The 16,954-nt window shown below is 28.8% G+C and overlaps 9 protein-coding genes across 9 annotated transcripts; 3 read left to right on the top strand and 6 right to left on the bottom strand.

Annotated features, from left to right (window-relative positions):
* Positions 1–357: 357 nt before the first annotated feature.
* T552_02797 (hypothetical protein) lies at positions 358–1,492 on the top strand. The gene is made up of 4 exons (XM_018371326.1): positions 358–412; positions 469–570; positions 674–982; positions 1,027–1,492. The coding sequence occupies exons 1-4, from the start codon at positions 395–397 to the stop codon at positions 1,444–1,446; spliced, it is 849 nt and encodes a 282-aa protein (XP_018224759.1). The 5' UTR covers positions 358–394; the 3' UTR covers positions 1,447–1,492.
* An 80-nt stretch (positions 1,493–1,572) lies between these two features.
* T552_02798 (hypothetical protein) lies at positions 1,573–2,395 on the bottom strand. The gene is made up of 5 exons (XM_018371327.1): positions 2,348–2,395; positions 2,193–2,303; positions 2,075–2,144; positions 1,901–2,028; positions 1,573–1,862 (listed from the first exon to the last, which is right to left on the bottom strand). Exons 1-5 carry the CDS (start codon positions 2,353–2,355, stop codon positions 1,613–1,615), a joined length of 567 nt encoding a protein of 188 aa, XP_018224760.1. The 5' UTR covers positions 2,356–2,395; the 3' UTR covers positions 1,573–1,612.
* Positions 2,396–2,908: 513 nt separating this feature from the next.
* On the top strand, positions 2,909–4,393 carry T552_02799 (hypothetical protein). The gene is made up of 3 exons (XM_018371328.1): positions 2,909–2,991; positions 3,045–3,235; positions 3,284–4,393. The coding sequence occupies exons 1-3, from the start codon at positions 2,951–2,953 to the stop codon at positions 4,345–4,347; spliced, it is 1,296 nt and encodes a 431-aa protein (XP_018224761.1). The 5' UTR covers positions 2,909–2,950; the 3' UTR covers positions 4,348–4,393.
* A 513-nt stretch (positions 4,394–4,906) lies between these two features.
* Positions 4,907–7,124, bottom strand: T552_02800 (hypothetical protein). The gene is made up of 9 exons (XM_018371329.1): positions 6,947–7,124; positions 6,805–6,902; positions 6,647–6,764; positions 6,508–6,603; positions 6,211–6,456; positions 6,037–6,165; positions 5,804–5,992; positions 5,508–5,759; positions 4,907–5,465 (listed from the first exon to the last, which is right to left on the bottom strand). Exons 1-9 carry the CDS (start codon positions 7,076–7,078, stop codon positions 4,953–4,955), a joined length of 1,773 nt encoding a protein of 590 aa, XP_018224762.1. The 5' UTR covers positions 7,079–7,124; the 3' UTR covers positions 4,907–4,952.
* A 249-nt stretch (positions 7,125–7,373) lies between these two features.
* On the bottom strand, positions 7,374–9,494 carry T552_02801 (hypothetical protein). Its single transcript, XM_018371330.1, has 4 exons — positions 9,232–9,494; positions 8,044–9,185; positions 7,819–7,995; positions 7,374–7,773 (listed from the first exon to the last, which is right to left on the bottom strand). Exons 1-4 carry the CDS (start codon positions 9,446–9,448, stop codon positions 7,417–7,419), a joined length of 1,893 nt encoding a protein of 630 aa, XP_018224763.1. The 5' UTR covers positions 9,449–9,494; the 3' UTR covers positions 7,374–7,416.
* Positions 9,495–9,843: 349 nt separating this feature from the next.
* T552_02802 (hypothetical protein) lies at positions 9,844–10,967 on the bottom strand. Its single transcript, XM_018371331.1, has 5 exons — positions 10,945–10,967; positions 10,645–10,894; positions 10,255–10,586; positions 10,052–10,208; positions 9,844–10,006 (listed from the first exon to the last, which is right to left on the bottom strand). Exons 2-5 carry the CDS (start codon positions 10,870–10,872, stop codon positions 9,890–9,892), a joined length of 834 nt encoding a protein of 277 aa, XP_018224764.1. The 5' UTR covers positions 10,873–10,894; positions 10,945–10,967; the 3' UTR covers positions 9,844–9,889.
* A 116-nt stretch (positions 10,968–11,083) lies between these two features.
* Positions 11,084–13,640, bottom strand: T552_02803 (hypothetical protein). The gene is made up of 2 exons (XM_018371332.1): positions 11,488–13,640; positions 11,084–11,443 (listed from the first exon to the last, which is right to left on the bottom strand). The coding sequence occupies exons 1-2, from the start codon at positions 13,600–13,602 to the stop codon at positions 11,129–11,131; spliced, it is 2,430 nt and encodes an 809-aa protein (XP_018224765.1). The 5' UTR covers positions 13,603–13,640; the 3' UTR covers positions 11,084–11,128.
* Positions 13,641–14,405: 765 nt separating this feature from the next.
* T552_02804 (hypothetical protein) lies at positions 14,406–15,911 on the bottom strand. Its single transcript, XM_018371333.1, has 7 exons — positions 15,674–15,911; positions 15,523–15,621; positions 15,143–15,472; positions 15,007–15,101; positions 14,860–14,956; positions 14,657–14,812; positions 14,406–14,604 (listed from the first exon to the last, which is right to left on the bottom strand). Exons 1-7 carry the CDS (start codon positions 15,863–15,865, stop codon positions 14,449–14,451), a joined length of 1,125 nt encoding a protein of 374 aa, XP_018224766.1. The 5' UTR covers positions 15,866–15,911; the 3' UTR covers positions 14,406–14,448.
* Positions 15,912–15,948: 37 nt separating this feature from the next.
* T552_02805 (tRNA (guanine-N(7)-)-methyltransferase) lies at positions 15,949–16,923 on the top strand (the record flags this gene model as incomplete). The annotated part of the gene is made up of 6 exons (XM_018371334.1): positions 15,949–16,014; positions 16,060–16,118; positions 16,165–16,310; positions 16,350–16,504; positions 16,546–16,616; positions 16,662–16,923. The coding sequence occupies 6 exons, from the start codon at positions 15,949–15,951 to the stop codon at positions 16,921–16,923; spliced, it is 759 nt and encodes a 252-aa protein (XP_018224767.1).
* Positions 16,924–16,954: the final 31 nt, after the last annotated feature.

The raw sequence follows: 16,954 nt of genomic DNA on the forward strand, positions 1-16,954 counted from the left end.
TTTAGTCTTTCCAGATTTTCCTTCAACCTCTCTTTTTAATGCAATTTATTTTATTTTTATCTTATTATTAAAAATATTCCCTTCATTATTAGATATAGTATCTCTAAGCTTTTATCTATGTATTTGAACTCTAATCTTCAATTTTATTTTATATTTATCAATATAACTAGTTTTTTTTAAGAATTAAAATCAGAAAACCTCTGCATCATATGAACCCTTTCAAATCCCTAACAGATAATATAATATGTACTGGCAGTAATATAACTATAGATAACCCTAACTCGAAGATATCTAGAGTTAACATCTATCAACGTGAGTTATCATTACCCTAACCCCTTGACTCTAAAGATCGGGTGACTTGCACGGTTGTAACGAAGAGTTTTTAAATAAACGAATGTCAAATGTCATTGTGGTAATTTTAATTTTGACTTTTTCGTATTGTAATTGAGCGGAATGTGTTTTTTATAGGGGGAAATATATCAAGACATCATTAGCGATGTTATTCAAGCGTCTCGAAACGATTTCGAAGAATATGGAGTGGATAGTTCAGTTTTAACTCAGTTGAAACATGTAAGAAGTAGTAAAATAGCTTTCAAAGTATATTTAGGAAAAGAATATATTTTGAAAAAGCTATATATGTTTTATAGGGAATATTAATAGTAAACGATTATAGATATGGCAAACACGTTTGGCAACAACAAATGTTGCACAGTTTCCTTGGACAGCATCTTTTTTAGGGGAAACAATGCAGGTACCATCAAGAAAGACAGAAACACCTTTATTAAGTAATCCTGCGATGTCTGCAATGCGTGCAGCACAACAAATTCAACAGTTGGCTCAAGCACGACAAGCGCGATTTTATGGAGAATTTGCGCAGAATAAACATCTTGATCATATTCCACAAACGGATGGAATTCATGTTGAAGAGTGGTCCTCGTTAAAAAAAGAAGTCTTTTCAAAGGATTCAATACCAACGACAAAGGTTTCTAGTATTTTTTGATTCGTTGTTACTAATTTTTTTTATAGCAAATTGATACTTCACTTAATGAAACACTTCTTCAGGTATATAGCACTCAGAAGGCCTTTAAAGTTCATGATAAGGAATCATTGGAGTTGCAGCAGTCTCTGAAGACGCGAGAAATACAAGAGTCAGTTCGATCTTTTGTTCAAACGGATGGCATGGATTCTGACTCAATCAATTCTGATCTCGACTCTGAAACTAACTCCAATCCAGACGATCTTCCAGAACATGATGATGATGGGCAACTTGTGCTCTGTTTATACGAAAAGGTGCAGCGAACGAAAAATAAGTGGAAATGTGTTCTTAAAGATGGTATTGTTGGTATGGGTGGTAAAGATTATCTTTTTATGAGGGCCAATGTAAGAAAGGTGCCGATTCGGTTGAAGATGGTATTTAATCTTTTCAAGGGAGAATTTGAATGGTGATTTATATTTTTTCAAAATTATACATTCGATATCTTATTGGTCAATGTCTATATAGCAATGATGAATACGCCAATATCAATGCAAGATTGGCATTGGTTTATGTTGAATGGCTAATAAACATATTCATATGATTTGAAAATGTTATTACAACGATTTATTGACTGCATTATTTAAACAAATGATCAGTATAGGTATAATCATGTATGTTTTCAACAGGCGTAAGATGGTAATGTATAATTAACGGAGAATTATCAGAAATATCAATATCTCCTTTGAATAAGACATTAAAAACAAATTTTCGACCTCGATGAAATTCAGGATACCATATTCGTGCTTCTTCCCACATATGGTCATAGGGAATAGGATTGTGTGCAGAGGGATCAACAGAGAACCATTGAGGGATCATTTCTTCTGATCTATTAAGGTTAGAATGTTATAAATATTAAGAACATACTCTATAGGTTCGTCAAGAAATTGTGTAGCTTTATAGACATGAATTTCAGTTATGCAGGCAGATCTTTCCCATTTTAGAAGAAGTATTGCCATTTTTTCAAGTACTGCATCTTCAATTCCGCATTCCTCCTAGATTGTTATTCGTTTTAATTTTATGAAATAAATAGATCAATACCTTTAATTCTCTTGCTGCACACGCGTTAATCGATTCGTTTTCCATTACTTTTCCTCCAAATCCGTTCCATCTAATTAATGTTAAAATCTATTTAAATATTAAATAAACATAATAGTGCTTTCCAACACCAAATCCCCGTTTCTTTAGGCCAAGTAAGACATGTGTATTTTTTGCATCATAGGGAATTACAAGAGTATATTGTTTCGTTTCAATATGAGGCAATTCAGTACTACATTTATAAGTAAAAAATGCATTATTGTATTTTTTTCTCACCGATTCATTTCTTTTATAATATTATAAAGAAAAAATGTGTAATTTTATTTAATAAAGCAGATATCTTATTTTTACAAACTCCAACGAATAATTACCTAAGAAATTTAAAATTTATCTATTTTTTAAAGTGTAAACTCCTTTATAATTTTTCAACGAAAGAAAAACGCAATCTCTATATATATAAAGACGTTAATAATTCAAATAAATTATAACTTTTTCTTTAAAACTAAAGACTGAGTTAGATTGTTTTTCAATTTTAACTCAAATACACCAATTATATCTTAAAATATTTCTATTAAATATCACATCCTCTCTTCAATTATTTTTTCTTAAATGTTTAAAAGTTTTCTTTAAAAATTTAAAATATTTTTATGAATATTTAATTCCTATAAATTTTCAAATATCTTAATAAATTTAAAAAAATCTATCAAATCTTAAAAATATTTATTTAAAATACACGTTTTATTCATAAATCATGTGTTTCAATTAAAAACTTTATGATTACAATATATAATATATACGAAATGACTAAATCATTGTTGCTTAGACAACGGTTGCCAGGTAACATTTATTAGAGAGGAAAGCTTTTCTATACAAGAAACAATGCCGATTCCTCCTGCTTACCCAGAAACACATTTAAAGAGGTTATTATTCTTCTATTTCTTTTTTAAAAACCTATGAAAATAACACCCTATAGAATTCAAATTCATTGGAGTGATGGAGTAACCACAGGATATCCACCTCCGTCAAGCTGTGAAGCAACGATTAATGAAGATGGGACTTTTGATTTTTTTCGAAAAATTGCAACAGGGGAGAGTAAAGACCTTCATTGGCGCAGAAAATGCGCAGAATATTTGAGAGAACAAGCAAAGATTCAAGCGTTTCAAGGTTTTTTGTTAAAATAGTAGAAAAAAACAGGTTAATTTGGTAAAATAGGCATGGATTTTGTTCTTGATGCATTTCCTAAGAACTATAAGCTTTATGAACATTGCAAAAGGTATAATGATACTCGCCAAGAGCGTAGAGATACATTTCTTTTTGGACATCCTAAAGGGATTCGTTTTCGAAGCCCGGCAGAATTTAGTCCGCATCTTTTATGGATTGCACAAAGTAAAACACATGCACGTGGTGAATGTCCTTGCAAATATTGCGGTGATTCGAAATCATGGAATCGAAGAAAGCTGGGTATAGATCAAGCTATGCTTGAATTGAATCATGAAAAATCAGAAAGAGAAACAGATCTTAATTCAGAAGGTGCTCTTTATAGACCTGGTGAAGTAGTTTGGATGATCCAAGATAATCCTACAGATGAATGGGTAATTGGAATTATTATAGAACGGACAGCGTTGCCTTGTCTTCATTCTGACAGTGTTTTATCTAAAAGTTATAATTATCGTGTCAAAACAATTAAAACCGAAAAAAAAATTATACAGGTACCTCAGTGGATGCTTCGACCTTTGCTTTCAAGATCTGTAAAGGGTATAAAAGATATGGAGGAACTTTGTGAAACATGGACACTGTTTGATCCTTATATATCTGGCATTTCTCCTAAAATTCATTGTTATAATGGATGTTGGATGGGGCCAGAAAAAGTATGGAAAGGAGATGTGATTCGATTTAAACAAAAATTAGAGGGTGAACAACAATTTTCTATTCCTGACGGTATTCTTATTGTTAACGCAATATATAAAGAAAATAAATCTGGTAATATTTTGGTTTCAGGCAATGTTTGGTATTTTACATCAACTCCGTCCCAAATAGATCCTTCGCTTCCTGTACCTCAGAGATTGGCAAAAACTGCTGAAATTTTAGACTTATATTTAGGATGTAGTAATACAAAAGATTCTGAATTTACATGTTCTTTGATTGAAGTTCAAGGACGTTGGTATGAGCCTTGGTTAATGCCTAAAGACACTGTTCTTAGCAATGTTACATTAAAACGAAAAGTTAATAATCGAAAGGAAGCATTAATAGATGAATTTAATTCGAATTTATCATAATTAAAATATCCATTTGATATCTAAAATGTGTAATTTATTAAATTAGAATATCATTTCTTGTATTTTCATTTGATATTTAATATGAAGCTTGGATTGAAATTAATATTTTTAATTTTTATAATATTATAATACATAAATGTTAATTATACTTTTCCTTTATATTTATATGGATTCTATATGATTATTAAAGCATATTTTAAAACAATATAAATACATAAAATGAATAATACAAATATAGTTGTATTCATTAATAGACTTTAAATCTTCAAATTCCATTTTTTATGTAAAATAGTATATGTTCATAAAGCAAATATTATATTTGAAATCATCAAAATATCTTAATATGCTTTAATCAATCCTAGAATTCTATAAAATATTAAAATAAATGTACTTTTAGAGTTCGTGATTAATAGAAATTACAATTAAGCTGACAAAAACAAATAAATGTAAAATAATATCGATTAATAATATATTTTATATTATTCAAGTTAAAACCAATTTATAAAACTATAATAAATTATGTAACAAAAAAAGATTGATTTTATTATTTACTTGTATAAAATATTTATAATTGTTTTAACAAATTATATTACATTAAACTTTTGTTAAGAAAAATCCTCTAAAGACGGAGAAATATTTTGAATATGCAAAGTGGATTCAAGAGAACAAAATGATTTAAAAGCCTGCATTTCATTTGGTTGAAGTGTAGAAAGATTTGTAATTTGAGAATAAGAAACCGGAGTCTGGGGATAATTATCGACATCAAAAGATTCCGATACATCATGAACATTAGAATGTATTTTAGATATATATTCATTTATTGCAGTGATATCACTATTTGAAGGTATTTTTTCTGTTGAATTAGTAACAATCATTTCATTAGGAATGTTGGATAAAAGAGTTTCCGATGTAGTCATTTTATTTTCCTCTACCATATTTTTAGGATTTTGTTCAGCATTTTCCAATTTGCGATCACATTTATTACAAATAAAAGGGATGGAATTATCTTCATTAGTTTGCTTTTGTAAATCTAAAAATATTTCATCTGCATTATTCTGGCATTTTACATGTTCCCAAACCATACATTTATCGCAAGAAATCATTAATTCATCATCTGACTTAGACAATCAATAAAAAAAAAAGAAGAAATAAAAACTTACATAATTCTTACCATATATACCGCAGATACAATCAAAAATCCAATCATTGTTCTCAGTCTTCTTATTTTCCATAGCTTTACGTTTAATTTTCTTAGTACTTTTTCGTACAGTCTGATGACTTTTTAATGAATTTGAGTATGAATGATTAAAAGTAGTAACATCATTTTTTTGACTACTCTCTTTTTGCAAAAATTCTTTTAACAATCTTTCTTTTTGTTTTCTATCTCTTGTTTCTATGCGTGATCCTCGACTCTAATAACTATTAACGAATAAAATTAGGAAAAAATATAAAATACATATTCAGTTGACCGCTTATCTCCTCTTCTCTCTTCTATTAACATAATCAACTGTTCCTGTTTTAATCTTCTTTCTTCCTGAAGTTTCATAAGCTTTTTTTGTTCTATACGAGTTGATTTTTTTCGATGAACTAATGCTTCTGCTTTCAGTCTTTCACGCTCTTTAAGTTGCCGCTCTTTTTCTTTTCTCTAAAAAATATATAAATCTATATTATAAATGTAAATCAACATACATCTTCATTTTCTTGAAGATATGGAAGAATATTTTTTTGAAGATAATTATGTAATATATACTCGCTTTTGTTTCTTGAATGAGAGATAGAATTTACAAAATTCTTCCAATCATTAAAAGTTACACAAACCTAAAAAACTGATAAGTTTCAAAATAAAAAAATATATAATTTTACGTTTTCCCAGTGTCCTATTTGAGGTTTTTGAGGTTTTTGAGGTTTTTTATTATCGATAGTTGAATCTTCAAGAGAATCAACATCATCATCAACAATCCGTCTTCTTTTTCTTTTATATTTCCTATCATTCTCAGATATTTTTTCATTTAAAGAATGAGGAAAAGTATTTAAACATCTATAAAGTCGATTATCATCTAATAGATAATATGTATATCCAACAGAATCACGTCCTATTGGATCTATTCTCTTAATTAAATATTAAAATATGGTAAAGAATTAATTAATTTCTATACATACCCAAGATATTTCATCGGATTCTCTTGCACCAACACGTTCTCTAAATTTTTCAGGGTTAAGTAACTGCCATTCACAAAGTTGCAATAAAACTTGAACCTTTGATCCTCATTAAGACAAACAAAAAAATATATCTGCCTACTTTTGTAAAAATGTCAAAAGAATCCCATGAATATGGAATTTCTTCATTTCCATAGGGGTTATCTTTTGGTTTTCGAAGAAGAAATTGCTTTCTTGTATAGAAATCAACATTCTCTGCACTAAACACTATTAAAAACGCATAAAAGTTGGTGAAAATACTTAATATGTCTATTAGAAGACAAATATCTCACCAAACTATATCTTATAATAGTTAATGTACGAGGCTCATGAAACCCAAGAAGTTCTTGTTCAAAAAACTTAAAAAAATAAGCCAATATCAAAAGAAATACATAATATTTACTTCAATATCAAAATCATCTAATTTTAGGATTTTATAGAAAAGACATAAAAATTGTCCCAATACCGCAAATTCTAACATATTCCGGAGTGCATGAATAATAGAATCAGTATTGCCATCTTTCCTATAGATCATTCTGAAAAGATGCAGAATTGGAGTATTTTTTTGTTTAATTTAATATTAAATTCCAGTTTTTTAATAAATAATAAATTCCTTAACATAAATTTTTTTCAAAAAAACAAACCAGTTAAAATTCACAATATTCTAAGTTCTTATTAGTATCTTTATAAGAAAAATAAGGATCAAAAATATAAACTTGTAACTTTTAAATAGTCTATCTTAATATATTGGCTATATTTTTTTTCAAGCATGCTTGGGGTTTGATCTCGATCGAGAGAACGTGAAAAACATTTAAATATATAAACATATTATTATTTTAAAATATTACAGCCCAGCTATTGTAAATATAGCTATTAATTATCATCATCTTTATCATCCCCAAAAATTGATATAAATATATCCATGTCAGGTCTTTCCTTTTCTAATGCTTTATTGGTTGTATCATCTATATTTAAGATTTCCTGTCTTTTTTCAGGAAGAATATATGTTTCGTCTCCCTTTACTTCCCGCATAATATTCTCAACAACAGATAGATTGACTAATTCATTTTTTGAATCATCATTTACATTAGATATGTCTGATTGTTTATCAGGATGTGGATTTCGAACATTAAATCGTTTACAAAGTAATCGTGCAGGATAGAATGTAGTAATTATTCGAGTAAGACTGCCAAACATATTCATTTTTGCTGCTTCTTCAGCCGTATTGCTCTTTATTTAATTAGAAAAGTAAAGTTTCCTTAAAAGAATATATACTTCTTTTGCAGGAATATCTATGATTCCTCCTTTTGAAGAATTATCAACAATTGAAACAGAAGAAAAAGAAGAAGAAGATGTAAATCTGTTTTTCATTATACCAGTCATTGGTTTAAAAATACGTGCAGATTTAGCAAATTCATCTGCTTCTTTTTTATAATCATGAGGAGCCACGCTCTGAATTTTATTTAATTTTTAAAAACACTTTAATGAAATCAAATATACCTCATATGAACCCCGTTGAACAATCCCAGCATGCTCCTGAAGGAATAAAATATATCTTTTTTTTTTGTCTTGATTATCTTCATAAGGCAAAAATTTATTATTCAAAGCATCAAGAGCCATTTTTTTATCAATTAACGGAATAAACGGTTCAGGATTCTCCCGCATCATCGCACCTTCATTCCGTGCAGGAGGAAGATCTGTTCTTCCAGTTGCTTGAACCATGCGTTCTCGAGCAGATGGAGAAAGAAAGTCAAATACCGATTTTCCAGGAAGAGGAGTCTCTCCAAGTATAGCACCTCGATCTCTAGGCTGTAAAAGATTTCCAGAAATGATTTTTCTCTCAGAATGGGGTGCGCAAGGCACATAATCAGACGGGACTACCGGTGGATCAAACCATGCTTTTTTTTCTATGCAATAAACTTCTGATACTATGAATCCATTCAAAGGCAAGGATCCATCCTGACACCTTTTTACTTCAATACCAACAGTATTCTTTTTTCGAGGAACAAACAAATGTTTTGTTACAGGCTTTAATTTTGTATTAGAAACGCTTTTTTTTTTTTCTTCATGATCCAATACAGTGTCATATTTTATCTTTGAAGACTCAAAATCATAAACTTCATGATCATATTCATTATCATCCTCATTTAATACCCCATAACCAAAACTTGTTCCAGAAATGCCAAATTTTGGTGTATTATTATCTGTAAGATGTTGCAATCGTTCAATAGCAGGTGCGGGAACATATCCCAAACCATAAAGGTCCGTTTTATTCTTAAAAAAATCTATTATGGAATCTTTAGGAGCAAAAAGATATTTTGATGCATATTCATCTTCTGTTTCATCATCTAATGCCGATCTTTTTACAAGAGGTCCAACCCCTTGCCCTTCCTTCCATCCCATTTTTTTTAATAATCTTATACCAACCGATTCTTTTTTTATAATTAAATCATCTAATATACTCCCTTTTTTTTCTTGGTTTATATCTTCACATCCAATTCCAATAAAATCATCATTCGTTCTAAGATGCCTTTCTTCTTCCCTTTCGGCAAGATCTTCTGCATCCATATAATCTTCTGCTTTAGACACTTTCAAAATAGCTCTTTCTTTTCTTGAAGAACGAAAAGATTGTGGAGTCCACCCTATTTTTGCCTCAATATTCGAACTATATATTCATTAAATCCTCACCTTCTTTAGATCCAACTGTATTAAAATATCCCGCAACAAATCCACCAGTAAATGCCCCATGAAGTCGTCTTCTTCCTCGTTCATCTCGTACTTCCTGTCTCCAAACTGGTTCATATTTTCCTTCTTCTATACCATCACTTCCTATAATACTTGTACCAAAAAATACATAATCCTGCTTATCCTCATCTATACGGGGCTTTTTCCTTGATGTTTCCATAATAAAAATGTCTTATGTTTATAATATTTTTTAAAATTAATATGTTTTATTTATTTTTTTAATAAAAATAAATCATAAAAAACAACATAAATGCTTTTTATAGTTTCCCTAATGAATTCATCTTTGAAATATAGAAATATAAGTCTTATGGGTGCTTCATATTATATATCAGAAACTTTGACGTTAAATCAATTGATCGGACCATAAAAACTAAGATATTAAAAAATTGTGAGAAAAAAGATAATAAAATGAAAAAAAAAGATAAAGTTTATGATATGAATAAGCTCGTTTATGATGCCCATTGTGTTCTTATTTAAGTTTATATATGAATATATACCCATTTTAACTTATGAATATATAATATTCCGAACATTATGTTTATAAATTTGCAAATAATAATATGTATGCAATGCAATTGAATGTTTTCATGCAAATTGTCAGTTATCTTGCAGAAAGAATACTCAATTCTAATGTCCAAACCCGACGTGCCCAAACTTTCACTTTTTCGATATTTTCATCAATATTTGTGAATTCCATACTATCCCACCAACATTTTCTCTGTCTCATATTAATAATGATTTACTAACTTTTTTGCTGGCATACAGCAGGTTTTCTCCAGAATAAAAGAAGTTTTTGGCATGTATGAATCGATGTCGATTGTTTATCGCTATTTTTTACTTCTGTCAATGCTAAACTAGATATGCACGCCCTAGAAGGCTCTAAGATTCTTCTAGGCCATTTATCATCCTTTTTAAACCCACTTTCATTCTCAATTGAATACTTAATATTGAATAAAAATATACTACCTTGAACATAACATATCAATTAAATATTGTTCCGATGTTCCTATACCATCATTCGATTTGATACTCTTTGACCTTAAAAGACCATCGAATACTCCATTAATGTCAACAAGTCGTTCGCCAACTGCTCGTTTCAATGAATGTAGATTATCACATGTTGAATTATTCTTTGACTTAGTAATTAGATAAAAATCAAGATCCTCCTTAAGTACAATAATCGCCACTTTCCCCGGAAAAGGTATACTTTGTTCTTCCAACATTTCTCGCTCCATTCGAGACGTAGAAACAGATTCACAAAAGAATTGAATAACATATGATAAAATAGACGAATCATACTATTTGTTTCAGCTCACTTCCACATCTAATATTATTTTTTCAATTCTTATCACTCACATCTACACATACAGGCTCCCCATCTGCCCCTTCATTTGCTATCCATCCATTAGGAAAAAGACATAGCAAAATACTCTCCGGAAGACTAATCAATTCCTCCCGTTCCATTACAAATAGTTTCCCACGAAGATCTAGTGTAATTAATGTTCCTGCTCCCTCTTCTTCATAAATTGATATCTGAGTAGAAACTCCTATGGGCTGTATTGTTTGTGTAATCAAATCATTCATTTTCAATTTTTTCCTATAATATCTTATTATAATTAGTACTTCTTAGAACACTTTAAAAACAAATTATCAAACATAATTTGTATTGAATATAAAACATTTGACTACAAATACAATAATACTTATTTCTAAAGATTTTAATAACTTTTCGTATAAGCTTTCTCCACACGAAAAAACGTCAGGAGTTAAAAATACAGAAAATATACAAGAAAGTTATCAATACAGTAATAAACAGAACAAAACAAGTGACCGAGTGACGTTATATTGTCTTTTTTAGGACGACAAAACTGAATTCATCATCCTCAGGGAAATACTCATCACCGTCATCGATTTCCAAGGGGGGTAAAATAGTAGGTAAAACAACGGGTTCATCGATTTCATCATCATCTATATCATCATCTTTTTCTTTTCCTTGTACTTTAAGTTCTAGCTTGGATTTAACCATTGATTTTTCTAATCCATTAAAATAAGATGTACATTTTGATTTAATTCCATAAATATTATTACTCTCACATGGCTCATCCTCTTTTTTTCTTTTTTTAGGACTTAAAATGGCTTCTACCATATTCCAACACTATCGTAAATCAATATTTTTGGAGGAAAATTAATATAACATACCTGATCATAGTGGGTCCAAAATGCTCGAGGAACTGTATCATCAACCATTCCAGCTTTCATCCATTTATGACATATTGGACATTGTGCTTGTACAGATTTGTCTTTAATGATTTCAATATTTTCAGGATAAGGATAAGGATATCCATATTTACGTATTCCATGTTTATATCTTTTATGATACCAAAAAGCAGAACACTTTGTAACATACCAATTTCCAACAGAAAAAATATCATTTTTATTGTCATCACCAGTGTCATACCCACCAGGGGGACAAAGAGAACAATGTGCTTGTTTCTTACTTCCTTTATAACGATAATATTCAGGATTATAACGATCAATAAATTCAAATTTAGTATTTTGATATGGTCTCTCATTAGGATCCGAATGAACAAGAAGTTCGCTAGATATTGTATAATGATCTAAAGGTACAATTGGATCAAATAAGCTCGATCTATAATAAAATCGATCATCTGCTGGTATTGGCTTAAGTCCTTTATTTCTTAATTGTGGTGCTAAATTTGGTGCTTTCATTTCTGTGCTCAATCTTAGATAAATAGCAGGACATTGCATAACAAAATCTTCTTCTTTATATGTAATTAATTCCTTAAATTCTTGAGGACAGTTTTCCAAAGCCTTCGTTAACATAGACGGATTAATTCTTTTTTTGGAATTAAGAAATAGAGGAACATCTTTAGAGCCAAAGGGAAGGTTCGGAGGAAGAAATAACAGTTTATTCTTTTGATTATCTTCTTTTGGTTTAGATTCTCGATTTTTAGGTTCCCATTCCCAATTCCAGCATTCTTCATATCCCTTTAAACAATGAACATAAGCAGGTTTCCATGGTAAAACAATAGGCGGTGTATAATTCGATAATGGTTGAATACATGCAGTAAGAAAATGCTTCCAATCTAACCCTTGTGCATAATGATTAAGTTTAAATATAACTCTATGAATAGTAAGAATGGAATGCACTTGTTTCATAGAGTATTGAGTTTTTAATGTATTATACGAGCGAATAAAAGATGCAAGTGTTGGATTATCTTGATTTATGTTTCGAGAGATTAAAGGTATAGAAGTTGAAATTGGCGTAGAAGTTGATGCTGAATTCTCTGAAGATATTTTCCATAAACAATTTTGAGTTTGTGAAGAATTATTGGAGTTATCATCTTTAGCGTATTGATAAGAAAAAGTCGGTGAGGACAATGACGCTGGACATATTGTATTGGGTTCTATAAATAATGGTTTCCAAATATTTTCTAAATCATAATGATTAGCTAGAAGATTGCAAAAGTTTTTTTGAGACTGTTTTGAAGTAGTCTGAAAATCAGTAGATTTTAACATCATGTCAGAATCAAGTGCATATTTAGTGTCTATCCTTAAATCAGAGAAGCATCTTGGAGAAAAGGCATTATCTTTAGCATTTGTATTAATGATAGGCAATATATCAGACGTTTGATTTTGCAGTTGATTATAAATATTAGAATTTATATTAATAGTAGATAAATGTTTGGAAGTTTGTTGAGGTTGATCATCGTTATTAGATAAAACCTGGGATGATAGCATTAAGTTTTGAGTATCCTCCCATATTGATATAAAATTATCATCCAGATTATTAATATTTGTAGTACTATTAAAAACATCAAGATCATTAATATGTTTCTCTGTAGAAACTAATTGTTTACTATTAGGCGAGATAAATGAACTAGACCTTTTTTCATTAAGCAGTAAAGCATTCTTCTTTTCATAGAAAGGAGAATCAAGAAAATCATTTTCAGTTTTTTCTATTGTGTTTAAAAAGGATTTTTGGTTATATTCGAGGTTTGTTTCATTAGATGCATGTTTTTCATATCCATTCGAATTTCTATATATTCCAAAAGAATTTTTATGGTTTTCAAGCCCGTAATCTATAATATTATCTATATTTTGCATTGACGGAAACATATATTGATCATTTAAAGAGGAGGAATAGACAAAAGGTATACCAGAATGTCCATGTTCATGATTTAATAGTTCATTATAAATAAAACCTGGTTCTTCGTTGTTTAAAGATGATGAAAACCACTGATTTTCTTTTTCGCTAATTTCATACAGATCACTTACAAATGCTTCCATCATTTGTTGATCTGTTAATATTGTTTATTTTAATCTACTGAATTATATTTTTGCTTAACTACTTTATATCTAAAGGATCAACCCCTAAGCAGTTCTTTATCCTCAAAATACTATTATTATTTATCTATATTTTCTTTGTTTCCCATATGTTTTTTCTTTGTATTTACAGAAATGTTCAAGATATTTTTTAATAGATTTATCTCGGAACAAGATGTTCCCTTATAACTCTCACTTAACTTTGTTAATCATATATTTCTACTTTTATTACAAACCTTATAATTTTTAGAGAGACTTAGAGATTTTGAAGTCTTATCGTTATCGCTTAAGATTACGATAGGGTTCAAGATATTTGCTACGAACTAATCAATAAAAAGTATAAATAAATAAATAAACATATGTAAATTAAAAAATGCTAAGTTGTATGTATATCTAAAAGAAAATATAAATATTAAAAAACCATGTATTAAAGGCTAAAAATATGTCTTGATAACAATTTAGATTAAGTGTATGAAAAATAGTGTTTATGTTTATAAACAAAACAAGATTCTATATAATTATACACAAAAAAAGAGATGTTTAAATTTATATAACTGCAGTAATTTATTTTTATAAAACATATTAAACCCAAATTAATATATAGATATTTAGGAAAAAGAAGTTGTAAACCAATCAATTAAATTTTTAAACTCAAAAGCTATTATGAAGCTTAGGAGTTCTAAGTTTTCCTAATAATTAATAGTAAATGTTTTAATTACCATATATATTATTAAATATTTATTTTAAACTTAAAACGAATTCCATAGACATCTACGAATATTGAACGTTTAAATGTTCTGTCTATGAAAAAAATCATTCTTGAGATTTAAGCCATTCTCCAAATTTTTCTAATCTAGCTTGTTCATCTGCATCATCTGCATTTTTATTACTACTTTTTCGATATCGAACTTTACCATCATAGATTTCTGCGCTTACTATTTTTCCTCCAAAGTAGCGACCATTCATTGTCTTTATATTATAAATACTTAAATAAAAGAGTAATCATAATCAATTTTTATACCTTGACACATACTAATGCACTTTCTTCATCAGAAAATCGTACACTGACGACTCCATCTGGCTCCAGATCAAATAAAACAATATTTGTAACATTTCCTATTTTAGAACATTCTTCAAGAATATCTTGTTTAAGATCTATTATAAGAGTCATATCTTCCTATAATATATTCAACAATGTTTTATGTATAATATCTTCTTCTTTACTTCAAGCTCTTTCAATGTGAACATATGTTTTAGAATAACAACTTTAGACCACCTTCCAGAAGAACTAGAAGTGTCTTCATCCCATTCTGATATCTTACTTTTAAATTTATTAATAAAATAATTGTAGATATATTTTAAAAAATATACTTATTCAATTTTTTCATTTTCTGCTGCAATTTTCGTTTCTCATTAAAAGATCGTTTCACTGGATTATTTTGGGATTTTTTATATGATGTATCTGCCTATAATAATCAAAAAAAATAATTATATTAAAAGATATTACCTCTTGTACTTTAATTTTTTGACCATGTCTTTCTCCTATACGTAAATACGTATCATCCAAAAGCTGAATAGCAAGCTTAACACTTTCTTCTCTAAAAAATACTATTACTGCATCTCCCTTCGGTTCCCCTCGTTCATTTGTATAAATTTTAATTCTGGGCTTTCCTGTATCAATATTTTCACTAATTAAACCACATTTTGAAAATTTCTCTTTTATCTCCTCTTCCGTTACATCCGGCGGGAGATTAGATACATAAACTGCTGTGTTTTTTGGTGTTCCTAGATTCTTTTTTTTTGAAAATAAATACTCATCTTTTCCTCTTTCTTCCGTCTAAATAAAAACAATAAATAACTTTAACAATATATTAACATGAAATATACTCTTTTCTTGTTCTTCTTCTGAATATTTGTTGGAATTGTCTCATCTACTCCTTCAACTGAATACGCATTTTGTTGAACACGTATTAATTCTTCATCCATCTAAAATGTATCATTAAAACAATTTCAAACTATTATAAACGTCTTCATGCACAGATAAAACCCATATACGCCGTTTTTCATCATATTCATATTCATTCCCATCCTTATCTTCATATGTCCATCGGTTCTTACGAATATCAAACTCCATTGCTTGATCTGCTGGAAGATTATGTACTGTTGTCTCATTATTTTCATTAGAATCAATACAATCTTTATTTGTATTGTTTGAATTGTTTATTTCCATATATTATTTAGTTATAGAAAGATTAAGATAAGTTTTTAATATGTTTTTATAGAATCGCAGAATTTTGAGGAAAAAAGCTCAAAATGAAGCAAAAAGAAGGGAAAAAAAGCAGGAAACGACGAGAACATGTCTTTAATGAACTACCAAGGGTATTTTTTAGAATTATTTTAATAGAAAAAAACTTAAAAAATTAGAAAAAATTTTATAGACAAAGAGCACATTCTAATGTATTTTCAGATCATATTTTAGATTAGTAAGTTAAAGAAATGTAAGGGAAAGATTAGGAAATAAATGTAAAGTCCAGCTAATCCATCTATGATGGACTGGTCGAATTATTTTCCAGATATTGATAAAAATAAAAAAGTAGAAATTCTGGATGTTGGATGTGGATTTGGAGGGTTATTAATAGCACTATCAACCCTCTATCCGGATACTTTAATTCTGGGTATATTGTTAATTCTAGTCAATTTTTCTTTTAATATAGTAGGAGTGGAAATTCGTCTGCAAGTAGCACAATATGTTCATGATAAAATTATTGCATTAAGACATCAATTTTCTGAAAACAAAGCATATCATAATATTTCTGTTATACGTACCAATGCAATGAAGTTTTTACCGAATTTTTTTCATAGGCATCAAGTATATTATATCATTTTTTGTTATTATTTTAATCATTTAAGCTTTCAAAAATGTTTTTTTGTTTTCCAGATCCACATTTTAAAAAATCTAAACATAAGGCAAGAATTATAACGTAATATTTATATATTTATTTTAATTTATATAATAACATTAATAGATTTACACTTCTTACTGAATATGCTTTCATTCTTCAACCTCAGGGTATTCTCTACACAATTACAGATGTAGAAGATCTTCATAATTGGATGGTAGCTCATTTAGATTATCATCCATTGTTTCAACGCTTATCTTCACAAGAACTTCTTTTGGATCCATGTATTTCTATTATGACATCTCAAACTGAAGAAGCAAAAAAAGTATCTAAAAACAATGGTCAAAAATTCATAGCTTGTTATAAGAGATTAGACGATATTTATTGACTTTTATATATAATATTTTAAAAATATATTT

This window comes from Pneumocystis carinii (genome assembly GCF_001477545.1).
Source record: "Pneumocystis carinii B80 chromosome Unknown supercont1.13, whole genome shotgun sequence".
Lineage (NCBI taxonomy): Eukaryota > Fungi > Ascomycota > Pneumocystomycetes > Pneumocystales > Pneumocystaceae > Pneumocystis > Pneumocystis carinii.